At 41.5% G+C, this 21,178-nt stretch overlaps 1 protein-coding gene across 3 annotated transcripts in view; it reads left to right on the top strand.

Moving 5' to 3' along the window:
- LOC132395384 (disco-interacting protein 2 homolog C) overlaps positions 1 to 21,178 on the top strand; it is a 594,953-nt gene that overhangs the window by 499,898 nt on the left and 73,877 nt on the right. For 2 of the 3 annotated variants that reach the window (XM_059971899.1, XM_059971901.1), the window contains 4 exons: positions 231 to 329; positions 1,517 to 1,647; positions 11,558 to 11,726; positions 15,036 to 15,206. In XM_059971899.1, the coding sequence (XP_059827882.1) occupies positions 231 to 329; positions 1,517 to 1,647; positions 11,558 to 11,726; positions 15,036 to 15,206 (570 nt within the window). The remainder of the gene's footprint in view (positions 1 to 230; positions 330 to 1,516; positions 1,648 to 11,557; positions 11,727 to 15,035; positions 15,207 to 21,178) is intronic. The other variant, XM_059971900.1, reaches the window with a different exon arrangement.

Raw genomic sequence — 21,178 nt, 5'->3', positions numbered from 1 at the left:
ACTACTCCTCTCAATCAAAGTAAGATGACTTCACTGTACTTAACAATTCTTTCTCTCCTAGGGGAAGACCGAAGAGTGAATGTTGATAAAGAAATCTGGGATAAGATTGGGTCGTCCCTCTTGAGATCCTTAACCTTTTGCATTTGCAGCTGTAATAGTTCCATTGTGTAAAATGTAATGGCTTTCTTATGTGCAGACTACTAAGAATTCTTAGTTTGAATTAAATGTAGAAAAACTACTGCTGGGAGGTTGAAGACTCTTACACAGGAGCACCTGGCATACATACACAAGCCTTGCCCTCTATTTCCATCAATCAGTTCACTCATAATGTGAGTCCTTTGATAGACTATTGCTATTTTTATTCATGAAAGCCATCTCTCCTGCTATATGAATGTTAGTCAAGCCTTCAAAGACCTGTTTGAGCCCCTAAAGTTGTTCTTGTATGATCTATGATTTCATATTATTTGAATTTTGTCAATTTAATGTATTTTCTATTGTTAACATTAAAATAATTCGGAGTGGTGTTATGCTTCAAATTAATTTTTAAACTGGTTTAGATATTTTCAAGTATGTGTAGCTGATTGTTTTTTCCAGATGTTACAGTACAAATTATAGATCTTAAAGAATTAAAATATTTCAGATAACTGAAAATTCAAAAATATAAAATTAAGAAATCAATCTTTAAGCTCATGGTCTTCGTTTCATTATATCAGAGGTTTCTATTGTGAATATTTTCTACTATGACCTATCAAAGTGCAATCTGATTCTGCACAGATTGTGATGGTTAGATATCATGTGTAGCTAAAATTCCTTTCTATGTGCATTTTGAAGCTGGTTCATTTTTTGAGGGGCACACCTACAGTTGTATAAATTAGAAGTTTCTCTCATGGCAGTTGCAGATATATATTTTGTAGTGTAATCTATAAATTGCATGCTTAAGGGAGATGACATGTTGACTTAAATTTTAATAGATGGTTTAAATTACAAAAGGAGATTTAAAAGTTCCACGAGTTGGAATTCTTTTTCCATGAATGCGTGTCCAAAATCCCTAGCTAAAGTTGCCATCCAAATTGGGGAGCTGACTCAACAATGGATGATGCCAATCAGCTGCGGGAATGTTTGGCAATTCAAGCCACTTAGCATGCATGCTCAATCATGTGACACAATTCGGTCATTTTTAAAGTAACTATGACAATGTGTTGTAGGGAAATAAAGTTCATTTTTCTTTAAGAACACACCTTACGTGGTTTCTGAATCTCAATCTTTTTATCTATAAATGTGTAACCTGTAAATTGGTTAGTAAATTGGTTGGTTAAATTGGAGAAAATACAGTTTTATAAGAGAACTAAAACATTAATTGTTTAAAAATATCTACATGCACTATTTTTGAAATTACTCCATGACAGTATAGTTTCTATCTTACACCAATGCAAGATGAGGGGTAACTGTCAGTTGTAGAGGAGGAACTTCTATGAAGAGTTGGGATTTCTAATGAGACCCTTCCTTTGCTTGGCAGATGTCCCATGCAGCGACCAGTGCCTTGTGTCGATCAATTAAGCTGCAGTGTGAGCTCTATCCATCCCGAGAAATAGCAATCTGCCTGGACCCATATTGCGGACTTGGATTTGTTCTTTGGTGCCTCTGCAGGTGAGAAGCAGATGTCAATAAGCACCTTTATTCTGTTCAATACCCGAATAGTCAAGGATGTGATAAACCCATTGGATTGTCACCATTTGTGTACAAAATTATGAGTGGTCTGGACAGAACGATGAAGAGAATCAGGTTTATTATCGCTGACATATATCATGAAATTTGTTGTCTTGTGGCAACAGTACGATGCAAGGCATAAAAACTACGGTAAGTTTTCCAATGGTGAAGCATTGGAAAGGGTACAGAGGAGATTTACCAGGATGTTGCCTGGTTTAGAGAGTATGGATTATGATCAGAGATTAAGAGAGCTAGGGCTTTAATCTCTGGAGAGAAGGAGGATGAGAGGAGGCATGATAGAGGTGTACAAGATATTAAGAGGAATAGACAGAGTGGATAGTCAACGCCTCTTCCCCAGGGCACCACTGCTCAGTACAAGAGGACATGGCTTTAAGGTAAGGGGAGGGAAGTTCAAGGGGGATATTAGAGGAAGGTTTTCACTCAGAGTGGTTGGTGCATGGAATGCACTGCCTGAGTCAGGTGAGGAGGCAGATACACTAGTGAAATTTAAGAGACTACTAGACAGGTATATGGAGGAATTTAAGGTGGGGGGGTTATATGGGAGGCAGGGTTTGAGGGTCAGCACAACATTGTGGGCCGAGGGGCCTGTAATGCGCTGTACTATTCTATGTTCTAAGTTACAATAAAAATTAGTTAATAGTTCAAAAGAAAATAACAACATAGTGTTCATGGACTGTTCTGAAATGTGATGGCAGAAGGGAAGAAGCTATCCTAAATCAGAGCAGCATGGCTGCTTAGCAGTTAGCACAATGCTTTACAGCATCAGCTGTAAAGATCCGAGTTCGATTCCCTCGGCTATCTGTAAGGAGTTCTCTCTGTGAGTGTGTAGGTTTCCTCCGGGTGCACTGGTTTCCTCCCACATCCCAAAGATGTACGGTTAGTGCTGGTGAGTTGTGGGTATGCTGGCTTGTCTCTGAAAGCATGGGTTGGTCAGCACGACCCTCGCTGATTTGATTTGACACAAACGGTATGTAATAAATAAAGCTAACCTTTAACAGTGAGGGTGCATCTTCAGCCTCCTGTACCTCTGGCCTGATGGTAGTAATGAACAGAGGGCAAGTCCTGCACGGTGAGGATGGACACTTCCTCAAAGATGGACGCTTCCTTCCTGAGGCACAGCCTTTTCAGTTGTTCTTTCTGGTGGGGAGGCTTTTGCCCACGATGGAGCTTTTCCCTTGGTGGAAAGGCAATCAGTGCAGTTATAAGATTTAGGTTAATTGGTAGAAAGTTTAGAAGTCCTCTTTTTGCGGACAAGCATTTTCAAGATGGCCCTGAGTGTAATCTTATGCTGGGAGCTTGGCTGGGACAGAAGTCATCTTTACATTTAAAAATAGCATGAGTTGTTCGGTCCAAGGGCAGGCAATGGGGCAGTTTCACTTTTTGTGCCATAGATTTGCGATTAACAATGAGAGAGTGAAACCCTGTGCAGCTCCTTCCCGCTTGGAGTGCTTCTCCTCCCTGGTCATCCGTGTTGAACATCTGCCTGGGGCAGACCGGCTCACTTCTGGGGGATGGAGAAGAAATCCTGAAGCCCAATGTGGGCGGCAAACTGCTGCAGCATCTTTCAAACCCGTTTCCTCTGGGCTGCAGCCAGCTCTCAGGCTGGGAGATCTGCCTGTTGAGACTGAGGCAGGTTAAACTGAGTACAAGGGAAGCGGCCCATCAAAATGAACAGGAGACTTCGACTGCTGGAGAAAGTTTTGATGTAAGTTTTAGTGTACATAATCTGAGATGTATGATTTTTTAATAAACCAAACGTTTTCTTTAAATGGGTCATACAGTCATAGATCACTACAGCACAGAAACAGGCCCTGCAGCCCATCTAGTCCATGCTGATCTGTTTCCTGCCTACTCCCATCATCTAGTGGTGCTTTGCTTTGGTGAGATGAGAGTATTTGGTTTATTGTTGTCAGCTATGCTGAGATGCAATTGAAAACGTGCATTACGAAGGGAAGAGCAGTATTGATTTTCCCATCAAGGTGCACTTTCTCACGGCAGAATTTATTGTCACAGTTACAATGAAAAAGCAGTAGTACAACTGCAAGGGCTACACCAAAGTAGACTGAGAGATCAAGGCATTGCCTTTAATGTGCAAGAGGCCAGTCTGTACAAGAGTCCAGTCTGTACAAGAGTCAGATAACAGCAGGATAGCAGTCAAATCCTTGCATCAGGCAGCTCTTAAATTGCTCCCTCTCAGCATAAATTGTGGAGAGCCACCCTGCCAGCAAAAACTACACCAGGGCCACCACCCATTTGCTGCAATGGCTGTGGCCAGCGACCTCAGGAAATAGAAGGCCTGTCCTGTTATTTTTTTCACTCTTTCTGACATCCACTAGAATCCACATTGATGTATAGTACTGTGCAAAAGTCTTAGGTGTATATATACCCTAAGAAAAATTAAGCTTGAGGGCTGTGGATTGGCAGGTTCACGGAGAGAAGGACAACAACAGAATGGATGTATCTTCCGATTAACAATAGATCATGTTATCAATAAGGAACCAGTTGTATAGGTGCTAATTGTCTGAGAGGCAACATGATTAATGGCCTGTCTGGTACTCTAATCAATGAGGAACCATTTTGTAAAGGTGCTACTGTTGTGTAAATTTTGGAAACAATGTCTGGAGACTGGCTGACCTTGTGTGATTAGGTTTACTGTATAAATTTGCATTGTAATCTTGTGTTGGGGGAGACATTGTGAGAAATGGCTCCCCGTGATATCACAAAATGAAGACTGTAACAGGTTTTGAGGTCTTTGCCTACTTTGTGTTGGATCGGTACTAAATTCTCTGACAGAGTTTGTAAATCCGATGGGAACTGAGGATGTTGGGGACAGCGTGGAGCACCGTGGGAGTGCCGACTGGCAAAGAAGGAGTACCAGGGGCAGGGAGTGGTGTGGGTGCGGACATGCCCAGCCCTGAGACATCAGGCAAAGATATTTGATGCCAAACAATTGGCTTATTGATCATCACAGAATGTCTGTCTGGCGCCTTGCACTTCCTCCCATCTCCCTTCACATTTTCCCAACCATGTTTCCCCTTTCTCTGCCCCCTTCCCACTCTCAGTCCACAATAGAGACCCAAATCAGAATCAGGTTTATCATCACTCACATGTGTCATGAAATTTGTTTTTTTTTTGCGGCAGCAGTACAATGCAATACATAAAATTAATATAGTACTGTGCAAGAGTCTACGTACTGTATGTTCCTAAGACTTTTGCACAGTATATTTGACCAATCTCAGTTAGATTTCTCAGCACAGACTTAAGCTGACTTAACATTTAACTGGCATCCTTACAGGTTTGTTAATAACCGTTGGTTTTTGTTGGTTGACATGCATGTCCATACCCTTCATCTAACGCTCTGAGGAAATGATGATCTTTGAGAGAACCTCCCTCATTGGACCCTTTTAGGATGTAAAGTTCCAATGAGGTTCAGATTTATTTATCACATACATATCTAAACACACAGTAAAATGCATCATTTGGGTTAACAATCAGCACACCTGCTGGGGACAGCCCGCAAGTGTTGCCACACATCCTGCTGCCACTGTAGCAGGGCCACAGACTTCCCCAGAACAAAACAGACAACGACAGCAGCAAAACTAGCCCCTTTCCCATCCCTTGCACCCAGACAGGTCTCCAACACCAGGGCCACCTCTGGACCTCCAGTTCTTATCCCCGGCTTCTCAGATACACAGACGTTAGGCCTCCAACCTCGGGCTTCACCCCAGGGCTTGCCAATTATGGGTTTGACCTTTAGGCCTGGTCCTGTGGACTCATATGAACCTCTGACTTTTGGGGGGGGGGGGGGGAGTCATCAGCTTGTGTTTAATCCTACATGTGCTGGTTGACAGCAATCAATTCACGGTTCCAATGGCAAGTCACTAAATTTCAAAATCAATAAGCAACAGGAGGAGGCCGCTCAGCCCCTCAGTTCTGTGCAAAACCATGTAATTAATACCGTTCCCCATAGTGTTGCAGTTCTTTTCTTTTAAAGATTTATCCAAATGCTGTTTGAAAGCTACAGTTGAAACTGTGTCCACCACACTCTTAGGCATTGCCTTCTAGCTTGTAACTACCCCAATGAAACTAACAATATGTTGTGTGGTGTAACCTGTAATTTTAAAAAGTCATTAATCTCCTTTCCCTCTTCGTTCCCATTCTAATGGGAGTAGTTTTTCTCCATTTATCTGATCTAAACCTGTCAATTCTTTCATAACAGAATCAAATCCTGTCTGAATCTTCTTTGCTCCAAGGAGAAGCAAACCAGATTCTCTAATCTATTTTCTGAAATGAAACAAGCTATCCATTGAATTTTTCTGATAAACCTTTCACACAGGCATCCCATGGCCTTTGCATCTTTTCTAAATGAAGTGGCCCAGGGCCAGTTGGAGGACTCCATTTGTGGTGTGACAAGGGTGAAAGATCAGCTTTTATTTCTCACATATAAAACGTAACTTAAGGTGAAATGCACCAATTGTGTCAAAACAAATCAGCGAGGGTTGTTCTGTGGGCAGCCCACAACTGTTGCCATGTTTCCAGCACCAATGTAGCACGTCCATAATTTGCTAACCCTAACACAACATCTTTGGAATGTGGGTAGAGACTGGAGCACATGGAGGAAACCCACACAGTCATGGGGAGAACAAACAAACTCCTTACAGGCAGCAGCAGGAATCAAACCTGAATGTAAAGCGATTCTGCTAACCGATCGGCTACTGAACCGCCTTATTTCAATTTAATGTCTTCACTTCTGTATTTCTTCTCCCTTTACTTACAAAGCTCAGGACTCCATATGTTTCCATATGTACATATGATTCCATACGTACTGTGGAGAGCATTCTGACTGGCTGCATCACCGTCTGGTATGGGAGGGATACTGTGCTGGATCGAAGTGAGCTGCAGAGAGCTGTAAACTTAGCCAGCTCCATCATGGGCATCAGCTCCTGTAGCATCCAGGACATCTTCAGGGAGCGAAGCCTCAAAAAGGGGGCGTCCATCATTAAGCACCCCCATCATCCAGGTCATGCCTTGTTCTCATTGCTACCATCAGCGAGGAGGTACAGAAGCCTGAAGCCATACACTCAATGATTCAGAAATAAGCTTCTTCCCCTCCGCCATCTGGTTTCTGAATGGACATTGTACCTCAGTATGTTCAATAGTCATCCTAGAACCTGATGAAATAATGCAGACAGACACTGCAGTACGGCACTCAGGAAACACGAGACCGGACGCCAAAGCCCCGTTTACTTGTTCCCATGTAGAAGGTGCCGTGATCTTATCAAATCACACAAAGGAAGTTTTTAACCCAATGTCCTTATCAGTAAGGACATTGAATGTTATGTTGTAGTTGTACAAGTTGCTGGTGAGGCTGCGTTTAGAATACGGTGTTCAGCTTTGATAGCATTCCTACAGGAAAGATGCCTGTAAGCTAGAAAGAATGCAATGAAGCTCTTGCCAGGAACGAGGCTCTGTGTTAAAGAAAAAGGCTGAGCAGGATAGGACTTTATTCATGATATTATAGGGGTATTTGAAATCATTAGTGTTGTATGTAGGGGATGTACGTATTGAGAACTAGAAGGCAAAGGGTAAAAGTGAGAGCGGAGAGATTTAGTAGGAGCCTGAGGGGCATCTTTTCACCCAGAGGGTGGGCAGCATCTGGAGTGAAGTGCCAGAGGAAGTGGTTGAAACAGGTACATTAACAAAATTTAAAGAACACTTGGACGGGTACATGGGTAGGAAAGGTTTAGAAGGTTCCGGGCCAAACACCGGCAAATAGGTGGTCAGCACAGACCAGTTGGGCCAAAGGGTTTCTTCCTGTGCTGTATAACTCTCTGATTTTAAATGAACATTAGTCTCTCAAACTAACATTCCTTCCTCACCCAACTCCAGCAACCAAAGATGCTGTGTAAAGCCATTTATCTCATTATCAGCAGGCAATGCATTTGCCTTCAGACAGGTAAAGTTCAGAGTCCCCAGTCCCTGCCCATAAAGCAGCACACCAGATTTTCCCACATAATCATTTAGCATTTATGACTTGGCACTTTAAAATTGTGCATTCTTGATTATCTGAACTATTAAACTGACTTTTCCCCAAAAGTCGAGATCCAACTCTTGTGGTTTTGAAATGTTTGCTTTCCATACACTGTGATTCTTCGGTACAGCAAGTGAAACGTTTTGTCTCTTTCAACTTGTGCAAACCCAGGAATAATTTCTGTACCATTTTGTTTGGCCTAATTAGGTACTAAATTGGAGCCATTGAAATAGCTGGGAAAAAAAACTGTCCATCTTAATTAGCTTTTCAATGACTTTTAAAATACAGCGGATCAAAAGGTCAGACCCAAAGGAATGCTATATTTAATAAAGCATTAACCTCTTAAGACCATCATTTTCCCAGACAGATTGAAAATGCGTGTAAAGTAACAGATGGCCAAGTTACATTAGGAAAGCAAAGCCCATTGTAATTTAGTTTTAGTCAAACAATTCATGTCCAAACCTCCCCAAAGCTACCGAGAGACTTGTTATGTTCTATTGATCAAGCCACTGACCACCAGTAATGCACAAGAACAAGTGTGTGGCTTTGATATTTTAATACTGTCCAGCATAATTTATGTGACATTGATTGATTTGCTTATTGGATTTTTAAAAAATCATATAATATTCTTACTGTCTGCTGTTTTTATACATAATCCTTTTGTCGCTCGGCCTGCGGCATCAGTTCCTTTTATAGATATGGATTTTTCTCATTATAGAAATTCTCAGTGTCTAGTACACACACAAAGCCAAGAAGCTAATGACTAATGTTTTCCTGACTCATATTCTGGTTAATCTAGGGGCAGTGGTTTTGATTTTTCCCAGTTTCAAATGCAAACAGACATTATCTACTGGCAATACTGAAGACTGCCAAGTGCGTGTTTTTAATAAATAAATTGCTCCCTTGTATAAATCCTTTCTGAATAGGAAACTGTTTACTTTCCCTCCCTCCCTTCTTACTGATACTTTCACATTTGAGAGCAACCTTCACTCCTACAGCTCCCAAAGGTTCTCGTAGCTCGAAGCTTTCATTAGGTTTTGTCAGAAAGGTCCGAGCTTTACAAATTTTCCTCTTGACAGTACTCCTTAATTCCTGGCATAATTTTGGTAATTATTGTCTGACTATATTCCTGAACATGAATAAATGTCAATGCTCAGAACTGCGTATATGCTCTAAATGTTTGGAATAAGTTAAGCATTTTATTGCATCGCTGAAACCTATAAGTAATTCTAAATCATTTTCTCTTGTTTCTTAAAAATCTATTTATCTGCACTGATCCCTTCCTGCCAATCTCATATTTAATTATCCTACTGCAAGATCTTCTGCAGATACTTTCGTAAGCTGTATTGTTCATCCCCGTTTCGTTTACAAGGAGGCACCAGAGTACATTCCCTTATGTATCAGAAGAACTATTGATTAATTCTTACCCTCAGCTTCCTCTCTCCAGTTCCATGTGCTATATCATTCATTGCAATGCATACAGTTATAGAAAGGATGACGAGGCTTTGGAGAGGATGTAGAAGAGGTTTACCAGGATGCTGCCTGGATTAGAGGGTATTAGTGAGAGGATGGACAAACTTGGGGTTGTTTCTCTGGAGTGGCAGAAATTGAGAGGATAATACACATAATGTTCATGATCCACTTGTCTGCTGTCCACAATGCACTTTGGGTTGGCCTTGTATCACTGGGATATCAGTAAACAGCACAAGGTTCTCCTAAGCCCCCTGTTCTGGGGTCTGCCTGTTAAGGCATCTTCTGCCTAAGGCATTCTGGGAAATAGGTCTGCAAGTCCAGCCTCTCCCAAATTAGGATAACTGTGTGGATAGGAAGCTGGCCTGAGCTCTGATTAACAGTGAAATTCTCACAGTATCACCAGCTTCAGACAAATCATTGACACAGCTCCAAAAGTAAAAAAAGGGACTGCCACTTTGTCACTGGAGTCAGGCCTGTGGGATTTGAAGGGCCTGCAATGTACAGAGGCTATTAGGATAGAGTCTACTTCACCTAGCAGCTGTGCTCCATCTATCACAAAATGCAGGATTTCCTGATGGCCACCTGTTTCATTTCAACTTCCCATTCCCATTCCAACATGTTTGTCCTCTACTGCCTCACTCAGGTTGGAGGAGGAAATCCTCATATTCCATTTGGGTACCCGCCAAACTGATGGCATGGACCTCGATTTCTCTGACTTCCAGTAATTAGAGTCATAGAACACCACAGCACAGAGAAAGGCCCTTCAGCCCCTCTAGTCGGCACTGAGCCATTAATCTGCCTAGTTCCATCAACCTTCACCTGGACTGTAGCCCCCTGTACAGTTGGCCCTCCTTATCTGCCAGGGATTGTTTTCCGGGCCCCCCGCAGATACCAAAAAACACGGATGCTCAAGTCCCTTATATAAAATTGCATAGTATTTGCATTTAACTTACGTGCATCCCGTATACTTTAAATCATCTCTAGATTACTTATAATACCTAATACAATGTAAATGCTAAGTAAATAGTTGTTATACTGCAATGTTTAGGGAATAATGACAAGAAAAAAAAGTCTGTACATGTTCAGTACAGGTGCAACCGTTGTAGCTCTTCTGGAAACGCTGATGCTGCCTCGGCATCAGCCGAATCCGATTCTCCCGTGATCTTTAAGTTCTTGAGGCTGTAGCGCTTTACATAGCTAGCCAGCCATCTCTTACTAGCCTTAAACTCCTTCCTCTCGCTCACAACGCAAGTAGTGAATGAATGAGACGCGAGGCGATCAATGCTCAACTTCCGGGATCCGTGGTTGGTTGAATCCTCGCGTGGGGATCCCGCAGATAAGGAGGGCCGACTGTACTCCTCCCATCCATGTACATGTTCAAATTTCTCTTAAATGTTGAAATCAAACCTGCATCCACCGCTTCCTCTGGCAGCTTGTTCAACACTCTCACCCCCACCCCCCCACCTCCTTTTCTGTCTTTCATTCCCCATTCTGGTTCTCTGCTTTTTGCTCTTTCATGGTGCGCTGTCCTTTCCTATTAGATTGCTTCTTCTTCAGCCCCTTACCTCATCCACTCGAAACCTGGCAGCTTCTCACTTCAACGCCCCTCCCCTCACCTGGTCTCATCTGTCACCTGCCGGTTTGGCCTGCTTCCTCCCCCAGCCCACCTTCTTATTCTGGCTTCCACCCCCTTCCTTCCCAGTCCTGATGAAGGATCTCGGCCTGAAACGTCCCTCCATAGATGCTGCCTGACCTGTTGAGTTTCTCACACATTTTGAGTGCTTTGCTTTGGTCTGTTTGGTTTATTATTATCAGATGTACCACATTCTGTGTGTGTGTGTGTCACTCACTGGGGTAAAGGTTGGTGTGGAGTTGATGGAGACTTTCAGCAAGGGACCTCGGTCCCACTCCTATCACCAAAGTAAATTTAATGCTTCTGGAACTGTAATTGGGGGAGGGAGGCCATTTTTGTTAATGTTTTACGTAGGAGAGAGCCAGAGTTGTTTCCACATTTTTATCATCAGTGTGATATCTTTGCTGCATTACCTTTCAGATAATGAGGACTGAGTGTACAATATTAGAAAGTTTCTTCATACACTCTGACTTCAGTAATATTAAATTAACTTGTATTAAGAAAACAGGACTGAGCATAAAATAAGGACTTGAATTTATCCTGCATCTCTGCATGTCTCCAAATGCCCCACACCAATAAAATTGTCGTTTGAAACACTCAATTTTGGAATGTCTTGAGCAACAGCCATGAGTGATGGCATTATTAAACATTATTTAAACTTTATCATTTATTGTGACAACTTTTCTTTCCAGTGTCTACTCAGGGCATCAGTCCATCCTAATCCCACCATCGGAGTTGGAGATAAACCCTTCACTATGGCTTCTTGCTGTCAGTCAGTATAAAGTCAGAGACACCTTCTGCTCCTACTCTGTCATGGAACTCTGCACAAAGGGGCTTGGCTCGCAAACTGAATCACTCAAGGTAAATGACTTTTTAAAAATTCTGGAACAGCTAATCTTCAAATTTAGTATTTATTCTGCAAGTATATTTGAATACTGTAGGCCTGCTTTTTACCACTGGCATTGTGTGATTAAATGAGATATACCCGGAAAGTGAAGAGAATTCAAACCTTGTAGAGTTACCTTTATAATTGGAAACCATGGGGAAATGAATGCAAAATAAATCATCAAAGTCTTGAAACTAAGTAAGGTGACAAAATGACAGAAACCATTTCTTATATAAGCATTTCATTGGGAGCAATGACACCTCGAAAGTGCCATCTATTTCCAAACTGTTTATAGAAGATTATAATTTATACAAATTTGCGATTCTGTAGAAAATGACACAAAGGGCAAGAATTTCAATTTTATATATATATATATGTGTGTGTGTGTGTGTGTGTGTGTGTGTGTGTGTGTGTGTGTGTGTGTGTATATACACCTAGAATTTAACAGAGGATCACTTCCAAAATTATTTATGCACAGGTACCTCTACTCCTCAGGACAAGAGGGGAAGCAGCTCTTCTTCGATCTAAGGACAAAGGATAAAAGTGGTGGCAGGGAATTAGTTATGGAAGGGTAACATAAGATGGCAGTTAAGTTGCCGGATTGGCTGTCAATGTTGAATTTGAATTTCACTATGGCAGTTAGCAAATGTAAATTCAACTGACTAAATAAATGAGGGTTTATTTAATAGCTGCCAGCTTCATGTTAAAAATTGCATCTTGTTTACTAATATACTTCAAGGAAGGAGATAATCTTTCTCTAACTCTATTGGGTTACAGCAAATTACTTGACTTTTAACTACCTGTGCAAGACAGGACCAGTTGGGGATGGGGGAATAAATGGTGGCAACTGCAGGGATGCTCACGCCCTCCACAAGAAAGTTTACGTGCTGCCAGCGGAGAAATGTCGCAAATAATATAGAGCTAGACTCCTGTTGAAAACTTTGAGGAACAAGCACCAATGCCTCTGCCAATAATCAACAAATATTCACCGCTGAATGGCCATGATTAGAAGCAAGTGCATTGTGGCAAGTTGAACTAGCAGGCAGGCTCTCACACATCTACAGTTAAAGCCCAAACCCCTTGGATCATTGTTAATATTCCATAAAATACACTTGTTTCCATGTATTACAGCAAAATAGGAGGCCATTCAATCTGTTGGGTCCATGCTGGCTCACAATCCCATCAATTTAATTTAATTCCCAGTACTCGTGCAACTTATTCTCTCACTTTGCTTGACTGCACTGAGGAATCTCTGGTGACATCATCATTTTATTGAGATGATAGTTCACCATTACGTTTCTTTTTATTAGACTTACATTTAGTAATTTGGGATTCACTTGCTGGAATAAGGAATCCTCTTCAACTAATATGGGCAATGAAAATGATGAGAATAGGTCTTGAGGAATTATTGGATTAAAAATTGCTGAAAAGGAGAGCTAACCGATTTCTTAGTTTCTTTTGATGTTGGGCTTTTTATCTTCTCCACCTACCTTTTCAAAGCATGTCTAAAAAAAGAGCTAAAAAACATAGCATATTGCTGAAGATTATGTTATAAATAGACAAGCAAGGGAAATTCTGCAGATGCTGGAAATTCAATGCTGGAGGAACTCGGCATCTATGGAATTGAATAAACAGTCAACGATTTGGGCTGAGATAAACAGTTTTAAACCTATTTAAACGGTGTATAAAATATACAGTGTAAAATGAGTAAATTGGTTTGACCCCACTCTATTGTTTCCACTGTACCTGGTACATGTGACATTAATAAACAAGGTACTGTACAGTGAAAAGTTTTGTTTTGCTTGCCATCCGTTTAGATCATCTTCTCACGTTGAGGTGGTACAAGGGAAACACCACAACAGGACGCAGAATACTGTTACAGAGAAAGTGCAGCCAGAGAGTAAGGTGCAAGGCCATGATGAGGCAATTTGTCAGGTCAAGAGTCCATCTTATCATTCAAAGGTGCTCTTCAGTTGACTTACAATAGCAGAGTAGAAGCTCTTCTCGATCCTGATGGCATGTCCTTTCAATGTTTTCTATCTTCTGCCTGATGGGAGGGGCCAAAAGGAGAATGTCTGGGTTGGGTGGGATTTTTGTTTAAGCTAGTGCAAAGTATAGACATTTTTATATTTGTAAAATTATTCCAACAATTATTCCGAGAGGCAATGTTGCACCTTATCAGACCCCACTTGGAGTCCTGTGCTCAGTTCTGGTTGCCTCCAACCAGATGTGGAAGCCATAGAAAGGATGCAGAGGAGATTTACAAGGATGTTGCCTGGATTGGGGAGCATGCCTAATGAGAATAGGTTGAGTGAACTCGGCCTTTTCTCCTTGGAGCGACGGAGGATGAGAGGTAACCTGATAGAGGTGTACAAGATAATGAAAGGCATTGATCATGTGGATAGTCAGAGGCTTTTTCCCAGGGCTGAAATGGCTGACAGGAAAGGCGCTTGGAAGCAGGTACAGAGGAGATGTCAGGAGTAAGCTTTTTACGCAGAGAGTGGTGAGTGCATGGAATGGGCTGCCGACAATGGTGGTGGAGGCGGAAACGATAGTGTCTTTTAAGAGACTCCTGGATGACTACATGGAGCTTAAAAAAATAGAGGGCTATGGGTAAAGCCTAGGTAGTTCTAAGGTAGGGACATGTTCAGCACAGCTTTATGGGCCGAAGGGCCTGTATTGTGCTGTAGGTTTTCTATGTTTCTAAGAATTGAGGCTAACTTTCTGTGTTTGAAGCAAAATGATCACAACCTATCATTTTCACTTACTGAATGGCCACCTACCTTCGGGAAAGCTCAGATTAAGATGCACAAAGAGATGGTTAGTATTACTGTGGATTCTAGGACCAAAAGATTGATCACAGGAAATTCACGGCACAGAAGGGGGCTATTTGTCGCTGTACTGGTCAAAAAAGAGCTACTGATCCTCCCAGCACAAAGTGTACATATCTACAAGTACAGATCCAAGTGCAGTTTAAATGCCTCTACCACCCTTTCACATGGGTCTCCTGTCACCTACAGATCCTTCAACGAAAAATCCATACTGATTAGTTTTGAATCTTTGGAAGGAAATAGAGCGCATCCTGATTACGCTCTCTGGCACACTCCTCATTTTACCTGCTGGACCTCACAACCTCCTCAGTAAATCTAACACAATTTTGTTTTGAGTTCAAAATTTCCACTCAATAGATACTAGAGTATAAGTGGCAGAATTTGCACTATGACTTTGGTTAGATATCTTTTATTTATTATTCCTTTTGATTACTTGTGTTTTTCCGGGTTTAGACCAGAGGATTGGATCTGTCTCGTGTGCGGACATGTGTCGTCGTTGCAGAAGAGCGCCCTCGAATAGCGCTTACTCAATCGTTCTCCAAGTTATTTAAAGACCTGAACCTTAACCCAAGAGCAGTTAGCACATCATTTGGCTGCAGGGTGAATCTTGCAATATGCCTTCAGGTATGGATTTGTGCATTGTAGTTATGAAAACATTTATCATTACAAAGGCTTTTTACTTATGAATAAAAATGACAGACTCTTTAATATTTATTACTACTTCTCAAAACTTTAGATTTGACTGCTCCAGCTCTGTGTTTATTTCTCTGTCGGTAACATCCAATAATCGCATTATTTTATGCTTCCGTGTGTGAAACTGCAGCTTTTAAAATGTATGACATTTACAGACTTCTGCATTCATGATTTCATAGTACTGCTGAGTCTATCTAGGGGGTTTTCATGGAGAACGGAGAGTAATTTGTATGCGTTTGTGAGAAGATGGCAGAGGTGGCTTCCAATGTATTGAAGACAGACAAATTAGCACATTGCACCTGCATATCAGATGTTGATGTGCCTTGACTCAGAGGGCAGTCATCAAATTATTTTCTGTTTTGTTGCTGAGAAACGCTTAGGACTGTTTCTAGTTGCACATCTCAGGTAGTTTATATGTTCTCCCAAGCAGCTGAGCAAGTAAAACACTCGGAGTTGGAGAGGCTGCGGCTTGGTCATACTGAGAGATAACTGAAGGAAGTAACTGAAATAACAAATTAGTGTACTGTTTGGCAACCTGTGTATTTGTATCCTCTCCAGCAACTAATTTGTCCCCGGATCTGTGGCATCTTTGGTCACAGCAGCTTGGATTTTGAGGTCAGTGGCAAGACATTGGCGCTCGAAGCTGATCTCAAGACGCCTGCGTTGCGATTTGAGCATCTCATTGTGAGACAGCTGTCGCTACCCAATTCAGTGATGTCATCATGCAGGCTCAGCAGCCAATCATATTTCTGTGTTTTTATTCTGTTTTGTTACTGGTATTTAAATGTGACTTTTTAAATGTTTTTGCAAACTGTAGGATAAAAATTGAAGCAGGGACTTAGAAGCTATGACCACAATCATTAAAACAATATATTTTAAAAACTAAAGAACTTTGATGTAATTATCTTAGGATATCTTGGTCTCCACTGATACACAATAAACATTTTAAGGATATTAAGGTTAGTGAAGAGTAGTTTTAGCTTAGTGAGCAATTATAGATTAAGTTATATGTCATTTTACAAGATAATCTGTTTTTTTTACAGTCAGAGTTGTTAATTTAAAAAGTCAGATGGTATACTTGTCAATTCACTGATTTCTGCTGCAGAGAAATTAAGAAAGAGGGGGTGGGATTAACAATCTGGTTTTTCAAGCTTGCTCCACCAATCCTGATCCTCCACCTCTGCTCTTTTCCAGCAGTATCCCCAAAATCCCGCGATTCCTGTAGGCTAACAGCCTCTGCTTTGAATCTGCAGTGATGGCATCTCCACAGCCCTCTGTGGTGGAGAGCTCGAAAGGGTCATTTCCCTCTGAGTGAACAAATCTCTCCTACCCTTTTATTTTGAACTGTGCACCTGACTCTAGACTCTATGATCAGGAAGAATATTTTCCTGCAGCTAGCCCTTCAAAGCCTTGGAGAATTTTGTTTGGAACTAAACCCTGTTGGACATGGGACAGCATTGGGACAGGCCACTCTGCCCACCATATTGGCACTGGCCAATGATGCCAATCTAAATTAATCAATCTGCCTGCACATTACTCGTACCATCATTCACCCCATTCCCATTCTCTGTCTATTCTTGTGCCTGTCTGCATTTCTCTTAAACAATGCTTTTCATATCTCTTCAATAGTTAGTTTCAGAAACTGAATGTGCCCTGTGCAAAAAGATTCGCCTCTATGTCTCCTTGAAACTTCCCTCCTCTCATCTTAAACCTACGTCTTTAAAAAACATAGGGTAAGATGAGAGGAGGTAAGTATCAAATTTATACTATTTGTCCTTTCCACTCTGGGGGGTGGGGGGGGGGGGGAAATCTCTGACTACCTACCCTAGCTGTGATTCTCATAATTTTAAAAACTTGCATTCAGGTACCCCTCAGCCTCTGACACTCTAGAGAAAACAAACGCAAGATTGTCCAACCCCTCCTTATAGATAATAGACTTGAGTCTAGGTAACCTCATATGCACCCTCTCCATAAGTTCTTTTTCTTTGCTATGTTATAGCGACCAGAAACAAAACCATACAAAATAATTCTAATTGCCCTACCTAATTGTATAGCTATAACCTGGCTGCCCAGTCTTAATACTCATGATGGGAAGCATGCAATATGCCTTTTTTACCAGCCTATCTCAGAGCTATGGACTTTGACCCCAAGGTCCCTCAGTACATTAATGCTTTTATAGGTTTGCTATTTACCATATACTTGCTTCTAGTACTTGATCTACCAAAATTCATCACCGTACGCTTGTTTGGATTTAAATGAATTTTCTGCCCAAATTTTCAACTACTGTATACTTTAACAACCACCTTCCCCATCCGGAACTTTGAATCAGAATTAGAACCGGATGTATTATCACTGAATATATAACATGAAATTTGTTGTTTTGAGGCAGCAGTGCAACGCAAAGGCATAGAATTACTATGAATTACAAAATAAAAGGAGCCAAAAAAAAAAAGGAATAATGCCGTAGGGTTGGAGGGTTCGTGGGCCATTTGGAAATCAGGTGGAGGGGAGGTGGCTATTCCTGAATCATTGAGTGTGGGTCCTTGGGCTCCTGTACCTGCTCGCCAGTTGTAGTAATGAGTAGAACGTAGTGAGTGTCCTTGGTGGTGGATGCTGCCGCCTTGGGGCACCACATCTTGCAGATGTTCTCGATGGTGGGGAAGGTTGCAATGAAGCTGCCCAACCCTCCAACCCTGATGCAAACCTGTGCTTGGAGCCTCCGTACCAGGTGTGATGCCACCTGTCAGAATGCCACACTTTATCCATAGAAATTTATATGTCTTTACATTTATGTGATATACCAAATCTCTTCAAACCTCTCACAGTGGCATGCATTCTTCATGATTGTATTAATCTGTTCGTCCCAGCGTGGTCTCTTTGACATTCAGGAACTTGAGGCCTTTTGCTGACCCCTCAATGTGGACAGTCATGTGTTCTCCTGACTTCCCTTCCTGATGTCCAAGTTCAGTCCTTTGGTCTTGCTGCCAATGAATGCCAGGATGTTGCTGCAGCACCATTCAACCAGTTCATCTTTCTCAGTCCTGTAAACCCCCTCACTGCCATTTGAGATTCTTCCAACAACAGTGGTGTCATTGGTGAACTTAAAGATAACCCTTGTAGACAGTAGAGTAGTGGTCTAAGCACACATCATTGAGTGCACTTATGTTGGTTGTCTGTGAAGACGAGACGTTTTCACTGATCCAGACAGACTGTGGTCACCCGATAAGGTAGTCAAAGATCTGGTTTTGGAGGGAGGTACATAGATCCAGGCTTTGAAGCTTGGTGATTAGTACTGAGGAGAAGGTGGTGTTAAGTCAATAATTAGCTAACAGCAGAGGTGGCAGCACATATTCTTGCTGAATACCACTGTTCCAGTCAGATGAACAGCCCTCTACCGTTCCCTTTTGTCTTCTGGACCAAGCCGGTGTTGGATCCAACTTATCAAGTTGCTGTGTGTCCCTCATAACCATCTCCTGGATTAATTCAATCCATGAAGAACCTTGTCAAATGTTTTACTAAGGTCCACATTGAGAGAGATACAAGATTATGCAGATGCTGGAATCTAGAACAAGAAACAGACTGCTGGAGGAACTCAGCAGGTTGACCATCACCTGTGGAGGCCAAGGGATGGGCAATATTGCGAGTTGAGGGCTGACAGCATTCCCATACCACCAAGATCCTCCAGCAGTTTGTTTCTTACTTCATGTAGACAATATCCACTGATCCACCCTCATCAATCATCTTTGTCATTTCCTGAAAAAAAGGCAATCAAATTTGAGAGATAGGACCTCCCCTGCACAAAGCCATGCTGTTTATCCCGCATGCCCACTCATTTCCACATGTGACTAAATCCTATTCCTAAGAAGCTTTTACAGTAATTTCTTTATCACTGATATAAGACTCACTGGCCCTTAATTTCATGGTTTGTCTTTGGACACCACTGGCTATTCTCCAGTCCATTAGCACTCTCCCTATGTTTTAAGAGAATGCAAAGGCCCTAGCAATCTCCGCCCTTGTATCCTAAAGTATCCTGGGGGTAGATCTCATCAGTCTTATTCAGCTTAATGTTTGTTGAGACATCCTAAACCTCTCCTTAATATTGATATGCCCTCGAATTTCAACATGCCTCTCTTTAATCTCACCACCATCCACCTCCTTCTCCTTGGTAGGTGCAGTAACAGTTTACTCAATCTCTCCTACAGAAAGCTAAAATCCTTTCATAAACCATGGCAGTGTACTAAATCACATGCTGAATATGGAATTCCACATTCAGCATGTACTGTATGTGTGCACTCAAAAAACTGCTGTCAGATTACCTGCTATAGGCAAGGGATTTATATCTTCATTGTCATTTTCATCACAAATGTTGGGTCATATTGGGTCACATTTCAATGTTTTAATCCAAGATTAACCATAGATTAATTTAACCATACATTAATTCATAGATCTTAGAATTCTTTCTATGATTAGAAAATATTATTAATGAAATAGTAAAAAAAATTAAATTCAGAAGCATTGTGAGAATCTGACATTTTTGCGTTTCACCTTGAGGATTTTGCAGCTGAAATTTTCTGTGGAGATCTTATGAACACATGGTTAATACAAAAAATACTGTTTTGCATCCCAAAGCTCTAAAGCTTTGTTGCACTCAAAAGTGCATTCGACTCAAATTACACTGTGACAATATCTCTTTCCATTTAAGGCATACAGTGGAAATATCTGTTAGAAAATTAACAATAATCTTGTTAACAGGAGGGCCCTGGAGAAGAGATATGAAGTATTTACTTTGGCTTTTACCTTTACGAGTGGTGGGCAGGAAAGCAAAGTACAAGGGATCTATGATTCTCAAGTTGTGCTGTAATAACACTTCCTCTGAATCAGCAAGGTGAAAATATTGGGAAAATAATTAAAAGTTTATTAACTTTGTGGAAAAAACAATATTTCTTAATTTAATCATGATAGCTGTATTTGTATCCTCAGCTTGAGAAACTGTAAGAAATTATTAAGACTCTAAGAATAATATTTGCATTTGATATTTTACCAGCGTAACCCTGTGCCCTCATATTGTGGCCAAGGCACAGTGCTAAAACATTGCAATGTAATTGAATTCATAGCGGGAAGGACTACGTTTACCTCTGTGCCTTTGTGCTTTTATACAAGGTATCTGAAAACGGGATGTAATGTTGAATCTTTATAAGGCATTGGTCAGACCGTGCTTGGAGTATTGTGAGCAGTTTTGAGCTCCTTATCTGAGAAAAGATGTGCTGGCATTGGAGAGGGTTCACAAGAGTGATCTCAGAAATGAAAAGGTTTGATGGCTGGTCTTATACTCACTGGAGTTTAGAAGAATGGTGGTGGAGGGGGAAGAATCTCATTGAAATCTAATGAATATTAAGAGGCCTACAGAGAGTTGACGTGGAGAGGATGTTTCCCACAGCGGGGAAGTCTAAGACTTGGGTCACAGACTCAGAATAGCTAGACACCATTTTGGAACAGAGATGAGGAGGGATTTCTTTCGCCATAGGTGGTGAATATGGAATTCATTCCCACAGAATGCTGGTGGAGGCAGTCTTAAATATTGGTTATATTTAAAGTGGAGGTTGAGGGTTAGGCAGTGGATGGTGTCTACGTGGACTTCAGTATGTCATTTGCCAAAGTTCTTCATTGGAGGTTGTTCGTGAAGATGCAGTCACTTGACATTCAAGGTGGGATAGTAAATTGGATTAAGCATCGTCTTTGCGGAAGAAGCCAGCAAGTGGTAGTAGGTGTTTGTCTCTCTGGCACGAGGCTAGTAAATCGGGAGTGCTGCAGAGATCTGTGCTGAGTCTGTTGGCGTTTGTCGTTTATATCAACGATCTGGATGATGATATGGTTAACTGGATCAGCAAATCTGTGGATGGCAC

This window comes from Hypanus sabinus, chromosome 6 (assembly GCF_030144855.1).
Source record: "Hypanus sabinus isolate sHypSab1 chromosome 6, sHypSab1.hap1, whole genome shotgun sequence".
Lineage (NCBI taxonomy): Eukaryota > Metazoa > Chordata > Chondrichthyes > Myliobatiformes > Dasyatidae > Hypanus > Hypanus sabinus.
Note: the sequence above shows the minus strand (reverse complement) of the source record. Positions and strands in the feature narration are given on the sequence as shown.